We start from the raw sequence: 11,209 nt of genomic DNA on the forward strand, positions 1-11,209 counted from the left end.
CTTGTACTGCAGAAGGATCCTGTGTGTGCCGCGTTGTTCCTGCTGGCGGGAGATAGCGCGGGACAGGTAAGAGACCAGACAATAAAGGACAATGGCCAGAAAAAGAAAATAAAATTAATTTTCCTCATCGAATAAGGAACAGGTTGATGATTATAACTCTAAGCTGAAATTTCAAGTCTGATTCTCCTGGTTTTAGGGAAGGGAGATTAATACTCATTACTAATTGATCTCCAAGTTCAGAAGACAGACCACAAGGATGAACTGGGAGAAAGTGTTAGCATCCCGTTAACTTTCTTTTCTTACATCTAGAGATTTTGAAGAAATGACAAAGTCTCTCTTATGTTAGAAGTAGGAGGCCCACACCTAGGGACAATCTGCACACTACAAGAGAGCCACAGATGGGGTGAAGACCTTTAATGCCAGCTGGAATTTACTAAACAAGAACTCAGACTGAGACAAAGCACTTCAGTTCCTCGGGCAAGACAACTGTACTTATTAGCACAAGTCTTCAAGTCAGAGACAACAAGCTACGATTCCTTTTATTGTTCATACTTTGCCACGACTAAATATTTACAGGAAGACATGCTTGCTCATGTGAGTTAGGGACATTGACTACAGACGCTTCCGTCATAACCTTTCATCCTGAACCCTTTTGTATGCGTAGCTTTTACAGTTGTTGGGCAGATGCAGGGAATCCATCTGGGCTCCCAGCCTCCTGGATGATGCCACCCACACAAAGGGCCAGGCCTTTCCTTCTCAGCCATTGCCACACATGTTAACTGTCTCTGGGAACGTTCTCACAGACACCCAACAGTGGGCTTTACTGAAGTCCTGGGCATCCCTCAGTCCTGTTAAGCTGACAATATGGATGAACCATCATAAAAGCTATATGTGCATCACACACACACACACACACACACACACACACACACACACACAGAGAGAAATCCTATTTTGAGAGATAGGATTTCTCTATGTAGCCTGGCTATGTCCTGGAGTTCAGTCTGTAGATCAGGCTGCCCTTGAACCCAGAGACAGACCTGCTTCTGCCTTTCAGTGCTAGGATTAAAGGAGTGCTAGGCTTATTGACACACACACACACACACACACACATTTTTTATCAATTCTATACATCCTATAGTAGTCTACAAGATGATCACTAAGTATAATTTATAAGATATGTAAATATGTAAAGATCCATTTTGATTTAGAATACAAGGTTTAATAACAAAGAATAGTGTACTCAGGAGACAGGGGCAGATGGATCTCTGTGAGTTTGAAGTCAGCCTGGTCTACAAAGAGATCATATCCCAAACAAAACAAGACTGTTTATATTACACAATACACATGTATCAGCAAAAATAAAGATAGTAGAATGTGTGGTTATGGGTATAACACTAGCAGGCAGCTCTGAACATTTCTAAGAACATGGAAATGTCTTTCAGGAAGAAAATGAGCTGCCACCTGTACCATTTGCCACCATTGATTTTGTAGCATGACCTCGTTCATTCTTACATCAAGATGAGGTGGGGTTGGGGGTCAGGGGGAAAGAAAGCATACCACAATGAGAATGTAAACTAGGAGAGGGCCCTGCCCCAATACTCCATGACTACTTACAGCATGGTTACTCCATGGCCATCTCCAACATGTCAACAAATAACTTGAAAATCTACTCCCCTGTTTAAAAGTATTTACTGACTAGTTCCCACCGTGGAGGGGGGTGTCTATAGTCCATTAAATATATTTTTTAATTTTATTATTTTTTTTGTGTATGTGATGGGTGTTTTGCCTGCATGTATATCAATGTATCACATAGGTGTGTAGCGTGTAGTGCCCACAGAGACCAGAAGAAGGTGTCGGATCCCCTGGAACTGGAGTTACAAATGGTTGTAAGCTTCTGGGGGCTGAGAATTGAACCTGGGTCCTCTGGAAGAGTAGCTAGCGCTCTTAAGTGCTGAGCCATCTCTCCAGCCTCTATCACTGTTCCAACTCCCCATGCTCTCCCCCCAGGTACCGTGCTGCTTCACAGTGATTTTCTCAGACATGACTGTTTCTGTAACAATTTCTCCCTGTCCTGGGAATTTCCTCAACCTTTATGAACCTACATGCTACCTTAAATCTGTTTTCTAATTTGTTTATAGCCACAGTAGACACACTAACTGATTATGTTGGGATAAATGTGAAGCAGTGGCCATATGAACAATAAAGTGATTTCTCTTATTGTTTGGATTGAATTATATTACACTTGGATTGGCAGCAATGAAAGAACCATGAAGGATTCTCTCATTGTTGACAAAGCTAGATATTGGAAAGGCAGAGGATCATTCCTAGCCTTGAAATAAGGCTGGATGCTAATTTTACCTTCTATGAGAAAGATGCTTTAATTTGTCCTTGTGGAGGAAAACAATATATTTACATTGGCATGAACCAAGTTTAGTGATAAGTATGATTAGACATTTTGTGTATTTAAAACTTGTCTTTTAGCTATGAAAATAAAATTTTACCTCTTGAAATGATTCACCAGGACTCCAACAAGTTCTCCAATACGACTCTCATGGGTTGGCTGTTTGCTGAAGAGGCAGACAATGAGGTCTTTGTTGTCTTTTGTATGGAACACTACAAGCTGGTCCTTTCCATTGGAGACACTCAGACCAGTCAACTGCAAGGAGGGAACACACAGAAAGCTATTAGGGTGTCTCCTGGAAGAATGAATTAAATCAGGCTATAGCAACGATGGTGATGACTTTTGCTTTTATCAAGTTTCATGGAATAAGGAGACAAAAGAAAACAATGAGTAAGAAATGAATGTGATTGGAAATCAAGGTAATAAAATGATGATTCTTTCAGAAAATGAATAAAACCGACAAGCTTCTAGCTTAAGAGACAAAAAATGGAGAGACATTTTTGCCAGGACAAGGAACATAAGGGGGGACTCTCAGCACAGACCACAATGACGTCAAATATAAAAAGGGATTATTTGAACAACTCTAGGTACAACTGAGTATTCAACAACTTAAACCAAACAATTCCTTGAAAGCACAAACTACTAACCCCCTCTCCTCCAAACAGCCTGACTGATCAGACACAGATCAGTCATAATATACACAACTGAAGAAATTAAATCTCCTAAAAATTTCAAGAGACATTCCAGGCTAAGATGATTTCGTGAATCATCTTAGATGATTCCACACATCTAAAGAAATACCACAAATTTTCCATACCCCTTCTAGAAAACAGAATGGAACACATCTAACTTATTTTAAACCATCATCCTGACACCAAAAATAGATAGCATAAGAAAATAATAAACTGCCGGGCAGTGGTGGCACATGCCTTTAATCCCAGCACTTGGGAGGCAGAGGCAGGCGGATTTTTGAGTTTGAGGCCAGCCTGGTCTACAGAGTGAGTTCCAGGACTACCAGGGCTATACAGAGAAACCCTGTCTCGAAAAAACTTAAAAAAAAAAAAAGAAGAAAATAATAAACTGATAACCTCTGTGAATTTGGATATAAAACCATTAGCAAACTGAATCCAATAACATATTTGAAAAATACACAATGAAACAAAAATAAAACAAAACAAAAACCAAACAAATACAATACCTATCCCTTCAATGACTTTTTAAAAGCTAAAATATTTAGAAATCTAACAAAGTGTGTATGCATGTAGGACCTATATATTGAAAACTATTTTTTTAAGTATTTATTTATTTATTTTATGTATATGAGTATACACTGTAGCTGTACAGTTAGTTATGAGCCTTCATCTGGTTGTTGGGAATTAAATTTAGGACTTCTACTTGCTCTGGTCAACCGCGCTTGCTCAGTCCCTGCTTGCTCCGGCCCAAAGATTTATTTATTATTATAAATAAGTACATTGCAGCTGTTTTTAGACTCACCAGAAGAGGGCATCAGATCTCATTACGGGTGGTTGTGAACCACCATGTGGTTGCTAGCATTTGAACTCAGGACCTTCAGAAGAGCAGTCAGTGCTCTTAATCTGTGAGCTATCTCAGCAGCCCTATTGAAAACTATTAAATACTGATAAAGTCAAATTATAATACAGATGGAAAAAAAAGACCCTAAAAATGAAGAGAAAATACAATAGAGACTAGAAAATTCAGTACTGTTAAGATGACAATTTTCTATTAAGTGATTTACAGATGTAATACAATCTCAGACAAAATGTTTTGGTTAAATATCAAAAAGCTGGTTCTGCAGCATATGTGGCAAGGCGAGGGAGTTAGAACAGCCACAGCAGTTTTGAAAAAGAAAAGCAAGGTTGGAAGACTTACATTGTTGACTTTAATGATAACTATAAGGCTGAAGTCACCAGGACAAGGTAATTTATAAAGAAATGAAAAGGAAGATCGGAAATATAGCCACACAACTCTGACCTGTGCATTGCCCTCAGAGGTGCAAAGGTGACTTATCAGAGGAAGACAATCTGACAACCTGGGCTGTCTGGGCATCTATTTTCTAACAGAAACAAGTGTTTACTCAAGCCACAGCCCTCACAACTCAATTCAAAGTGGACCAGAGGTCTAAACATAAAACATTAATTGTAAGACTTCTTGAAGAAAACTAATGATAAGAAATTACTGCACCAAAGAAGGCATACATGAACATAAAATGGTGTTTAACATTCTTAGCAATTTAGAAGGTACAGATAAAAATCATAATAGGTACAGACCACAAACCTGCCTGAAAAAAAATCCAGAACACAGACATAAACACTGACATACAGACAGACACATACCCACACCCCTACAAAACCTCAAACTTTTGTTAATACAAAAATTATATACATGATTGTTTGTAGCAGCCATATGACGACTCCAAATGAATGTAATCAAATGCCTATCAATAGGTGAATGGACAAACAAACCAAGAGACATCTATAAGCAACCCTCAGCCATGAGAAAGAACAAACTGATGATGCAGCTTATTCTATAACAAGCATAAGCAGCAAAGGTGTTATGTTGAGTGCAAGCAATCTGGCTCCAACAGTCACACGCGATTTCGGTTGATTTCACAATTCTAGTATGATGGAGCCACTGTGTGTTCTAACCATGGCAGTGTTTACTACAATGTCTTAAGACTAACAGACCTGGATACCAGCTTCACGCATGAAGGCCAATTTTATTACATGCAAGTTAAAAATGACAGCTCTCTGGCCATTTGGATCCCAAGGCATCCTACTTTGGGCAACAAAGTAGACACTAGAGCCATCTCTCATCTTGGGCATTTCCCACTGCAGGCAATACTGATGTGTCACCCCCTCATTGCCACTGGTGCCATCAGTGAGCAAGCAACCAGCAGGAACCAGGCGGCTGCAGGACAGTGCATGTGCTGGCACCAGGACTGGATCTAGCAAAACTAGAAACTTCATTCTCAGGGGAGTCAGTACAATCAGATTCTGGAGAATATCCAAGCACAGGAGGAGACTCCTCAGTTGTAGATCTGGAAGGCTAGGGAGAATCACCCATTTTACAGAGGAGGAAAGCAGGGTTCAAGGTGCTCAGGTGATGTGTTGACCCAGAGACCAGAAGTCAGGCTATGAACTGACTCACACTTGCGGGTTTTTTTTTTTTCATTCATACCCAGTTTAAATTCTTTCTGTTTGCTTTCCTTCTCTCTCTCTCTCTCCCTCCCCCCCCTCCCCCCTCTCTTTCTCTTTCTTCCTTCCTTCCTCCTCCCTCTCATTTCTTCTTTCTCCTTTCCTTCTTTCCTTCCTTCCTCCCTCTCTCCCTCCCTCTCTCTCATTTCTTCTCCCCACTTCCTTCTTTCCTTCCTTCCTTCCTTCCTTCCTTCCTTCCTTCCTTCCTTCCTTCTTTCCTTCCTTCCTTTTTTCCTTTTCTTTCTTTCAGTGCTGGGGATCCAACTCGGAGCCTTCAGCATGTTAATAAGTACTATACACGGAGCTACGCCCCCAGCCATATCACACGGAACCTTTTCAAACACCACATAAATGAACGTAAGATTCATAAATCGTACTCCTATGGAAGTCTTCACATGAGGTGAGTTCTCAGGTGGATTTTATTTGCTTATTTACTGTGTGTGTGGGCATCCACAGGCCACACAGCTCATGTGGGAGGTTAGAAGTCACTGAGTTGGATCTCTCCTTCCACCAAGTGCATTTCAGGGATGGCAATCAGGCCATCGGGCTCCGTGGCCAGTGTCTTTACCCACGGAGCCATCCCACCATGCGTTGGCTGAGGTGCATTTTAACGAATGTCAGGTTGGTGTTTAATGGAGAGCAGGGAAACAGTTAAATAATTAGAAATCATTCATTAAATTTTGTACAAATGGCTGTCTGAGGCTAGGGGTAAGGCAGTGCAGCAATTTCTCTGCCACTTAGGCATACTGCATCTGGATGACTTTTGTATGATTAAATTAAAAATATCATTTTCATTTGAAAAATATTTTATGCCTATGATGCTTCATTCTCATTTGATTACTTTATTTGTGAAATCCAAAATTGAATTTATGCAGCATTTCACAGAAAGCTTGATTAAAACCTAATAAAATGAGAATGGGAGCAGCAGTAACTGCCAGCGCTTTCCAGGAGCTGTTAGCTACAGGGGCTAGCAAGAGCAGTTGAAGCAGCATGCTGCTGTGACCCCCACTTGTGCTCACACAGAGGACCACTTCCCAGGATGCCCTTCCTTCCTCATCAGAGGTCCCTCACCTCCTTCCCTATCATTCTCTGAAAAGGGGAGTTGCATCTGCCGTGAATAGGAATTAGTTTTTTGTGTATTTAGGTATTACTGTATGTCAAGTCCTAATTCTCAAGAGAGGCAGACAGAAGCACTGGGCTTGCTCCACTACACAAGGAAAGATGAGGTCCCCTGTCTGGAGGCAGGCAGACAACAAGAGAGAAAGTCTTCTGTTCTGGGAGGGTGCATGGTGAGTAGGAGGGCTGGCGGCTGAGATGGATCTGTCTGTAAAATCCACTTCAGCCATGGCATCTCTGATGCCCATTCAGTTTCCTGGGGCTAAACCTCCTCTGGCCTTTCTAGCCAGTGGCATGGAACTCTGCTTTATTCTTCTGCCTTAGAGCCTTCCAAATGCTGGGATTACAGGTACTATCAGGACTGGATGATAATTCTTATATGACTTAGAATGCTCTATTACACAAAGAAATGTGTGGAAGCCATCCTGATTATTTTATTTAATTCTGATAGCAAGATTTGATGTTTCATCTTCTCTCTCTCTCTTATGGTCTTATATGAGTACCCCACCCCCCATGCCGGACAATCTGATGTACAAATGGGAAAATCCAAAATAATCAACAAGTTGAATTCACAATTGAAAGGATGGCTTGCATTAGGAAAACATTAGTAAAACTCAGTTAATTAGGAGGCCACATCTTCCTGCTATCTGCATGATTTATGCTTGTATAACTAGAGGGGTATTCCTTGAGGTCAGACTGGATGGCTTTCAATTCTTTTTTTTTTTTTTGGTTTTTTGAGGCAGGGTTTCTCTGTATAGCCCTGGCTGTCCTGGAGCTCACTTTGTAGACCAGGCTGGCCTCGAACTCAGAAATCTGCCTGCCTCTGCCTCCTAAGTGTTGGGACTAAAGGCGTGCGCCACCACCGCCTGGCTGGCTTTCAATTCTTTAAGGCAAGCATACAATTCTGGATATGCAATTATTTTTATTTTATAATATATCATGTATACAAGTGATGCTCCTTTCTATAGCAAGTGGCAGGGGCTCACTTGTATTTATTACTGGCTCATTATTCTTATTGGCTTAGCTTTTCCTAACTACTTGGTAATCTTTGGCAATAAAGTGCTGCAGACGGAGGAGAAAACACATTTTGCTCCCTTGGAATTAAAGAATGAAAAAACCAAAAAACCAAAAAAACCAAAAAAAATGAAAGGCCTCAGATCTGCTGACCATGAAGAACTCTACCTGGATCTTTTAATATAACTAAACCAAAAAGATTTTATATGTGTGTGTGTGTGTGTGTGTGTGTGTGTGTGTGTGTGTATCCATGACACATACACATAAGTACCTTTGGAGGTCAGAAGAGAATCTCTTGGAGCTGGAGTTACAGGTAGGTATGAAATACTTTATGGGGGTACTGGGAACAGAAATTGGGTCCTCTGGAAGAGCAGTATGCATTCTTAACCTCTGAGCCATGCCTCTAGTCTGTAATGTAATTTTTTTTTTTTTTTGTATTTTCAAGACAGGGTTTCTCTGTGTATCCCTGGCTGTCCTGGAACTCACTCTGTAGACCAGGCTGGCCTCAAACTCAGAAATCTGCCTGCCTCTACCTCCCAAGTGCTGGGATTAAAGGCATGTTGTAATGTAATTTTTAAATGATATCTATAGCTTATTTACTTTTATAAATAACAGCTAAAATAAATAATGAACTGAAAATTAGAAATATAACCTCACTCTTATACAACTTGAATTAACTGTTCAGCAGGATTTTTTAAAATTGAGGTATAGGGGCTGAAGAGGTGGCTCATCAAGAGCACTGGCTGCTCTTCTAGAGGATCAGGATGGCTCAGAACTCTCTGCAACTCCAGTCCCAGAGGACCCAATGCCTTCTTCCGGCCTCTGAGGGTACTGCATACATATGGTGCATAGACTTACATGCAGGCAAAACACCCATACTCATTTTAAAAAAAGATTAGCATCTAACTGCTGGTAGGAATGTAAATGTATTATTGCTTGTGGGCCTGTGTTCCGGAGGCTTTCCATGGAGATCTCTGACCCGGCCTCTGACCCGGATCTCTGACCCGGTGCAAGAGTACCGAGTAATGGTGAAGGAAAGCGAGTGCGGGCAGGGAGGAGAAGTCACTTCCCCCGTTTCTGCTGCTGCATTGGCTTCACCTTCATCGCTGCCATGCCTTCCAGGTCACTCAGTTACTCTGTGCCACCCTGCACTGAGTCTGGTCGGGGCTGAGGAAAGGCTGACTAGCCAGTGAGGAGAGCAGTGCAGCTTCAGGCGCTGTTTTGGGAGAGCAGACCTGAACCTAAGTGTTACAGCTCTTAGAACAAAAGGCTCAGATGACTGAGTAGTTCACACATTTAATTCCCTGGATAGGATTTATATACAGTTTTGGGGGTGATTCAGGGTTCGACAGCAGGTACTTCTCATTGGTTTGGACTGAGAGCTTGGGGAAACCTTATTTGCATGTGGAAAGGCTTGGTGCTGCCTATATGTGACCAATATCACACACCTCTCCTGCGGTGGGAGGGGGGCTATGGGGGTTGTGACTCCAACAGGAGCCAGGGGCCCAGGAGGTGTGGTCGAACACCTTCGGTCCCATGCAGGTGGAAATTACCACCCACCGGGTCTCTGGGATTCCAGAGGGACCAGGTAGGCTGCACAGCCCACTGCCCACAACTGCTATTCTAGAAATCAACACGGAGATTCCCCCCAAAACAAAAGAAAACTACTAAATAATTCAGCAATAGTACTCCAGGCATGTCCCTGAAGGAAGGAAACATAACAGATACCTGCACTCATGTTCACTGTGGCACTGTCCAGAGCAGCTAAGCTATGAGCCAGCCTAGATTCCTATCAACAGACAGATGGGTTAAAAGGTGGCATATATACTCAGTGGAATTTTGCTTAGCAGAAAGAAAAAAGGATGTTATGTCTTTTTCAGAAAAGTGATCAGGCCTGGAGATGATTATGTTAAGTAAGGCAGACTAGAAAAGACAAAGGTTGCATGTTTTCTCTTATATATAGAACCCTAGATTTCTCCCATATGTGGAATCTAGATATATATGATACGAAAATTGCAGGGGACTAGTCAGGAAACAAAGGGGAGTAGTGGGAGGGAGAGGGGAAGACAGGAGAGGAGAACGGCGAGTGAATATCGTCAAAGCACACGACACAGACATTTGAAAATGCCAGAATAAAGCGTATTTTGTACGTTTGGTATATTCTAAAACTGCAGTACAAGTTACAGTATAATTTGCATGTGTGTTGTATGTAACATTTAGTAACATTCATAGATCCTCAAGCATACAGATGGGTGATTCTGATACCCACATTGGGATAGGAAATACACCTGCGCACCAGTGTGTTCCCTGGCTGCTCTTTTTCGCTTTTCAGTCTTAGCTCTGGATCTGCATCAAACTGTACTTTTGGGGACTTTGGGGATTTCAGTATTTTGAGAGTGGGTGGGCGGGCATGAAATAGTCTTATTCTGTAGTGTAGCCAAACTCAAACTTGCAGCAGTCCCCTCCTCCAGTGCACGGAGCACTGGGTTACAGGTGCTCTAGCTGCTGTGCACAGTCTAAAAACTCTTATGGGCTACAAAGATGATTACTTAGACTGTTAAATTCAAGGGTCCACTGTAGCAATATTGAACTATTGCCTGTCCTTTATTTACATGGGTATATACTACCAAGACTGAGAATTAAAAAAAAAAAGTACTGATCTTCAGAAGGGCCTGGTAGACCCTGTCTCAAAATAAAACCACAAACAAACCAACAAATAAATGCAAGTCTGGGAATGCAGTTTGGTGGGAGAGTGCTTGCTTAGCATATATGAGGCCATATGTCCAATCTTTAGTACAGAAAAAAGCACATGCATGGGAAGACTAATTTAATATATTTGTATCGGTTCTTTGCGAATCTTATAAAACATATTTTAATCATCTTTACCCTCACCTCTCTTCCAAACTTTCTACTTTTCTCTCAGCTCCTCTCTCTTTTCGTAAAAGTTATCCACTGAGTCCAACTTGTGCTGACTCATAGGTGTGGGGCCATCTACTGCATAGGGTCAACCGACCAGGGGACACACCCTAAAAGACCGTCTCTCCTTCCCCTAGGAGCTGTTGGGGTCTGTAACTCACTCATCAGTCCTCCTCTCTCCAGTTAGAATGCTGACCACAGCTGCACAAGTTCACGAGGACAGCAGTCCTCTCTTACCTAGGAGACACGACTTGACTCTGGTCCTCCCTGACCTCTGGTTCTTACAGTCTTTCTGCTTCCTCTTCTATAGTGTTCTCAGCCTTGGCAATGGCTGATGTCCCATCAGTGGCTGGGCACACCCACTAACTGGTATTCTCTGCATTTTCATTGGTTCTGAGTTTCTTGCTAACTACTGCACAAGGAAACTTATCGGATGAGTTCTGAGAGCTATGGCAAATTCTAATTTTTAAAGTTGATTACGCTGGTGGTCTTAAAAAGAGGCTACTTAAGTTCTTATAGCAACAGAATGTAGCTTCTTCCCCCC

At 41.9% G+C, this 11,209-nt stretch overlaps 1 protein-coding gene across 2 annotated transcripts in view; it reads right to left on the reverse strand.

Moving 5' to 3' along the window:
• Myo1d (myosin ID) overlaps positions 1–11,209 on the reverse strand; it is a 307,808-nt gene that overhangs the window by 78,358 nt on the left and 218,241 nt on the right. For both annotated transcript variants that reach the window (XM_031353808.1, XM_031353809.1), the window contains exon 21: positions 2,505–2,659. In XM_031353808.1, coding sequence (XP_031209668.1) covers positions 2,505–2,659 — 155 coding nt within the window. The remainder of the gene's footprint in view (positions 1–2,504; positions 2,660–11,209) is intronic.

Source organism: Mastomys coucha, unplaced genomic scaffold, assembly GCF_008632895.1.
Source record: "Mastomys coucha isolate ucsf_1 unplaced genomic scaffold, UCSF_Mcou_1 pScaffold5, whole genome shotgun sequence".
Classification (NCBI taxonomy): domain Eukaryota; kingdom Metazoa; phylum Chordata; class Mammalia; order Rodentia; family Muridae; genus Mastomys; species Mastomys coucha.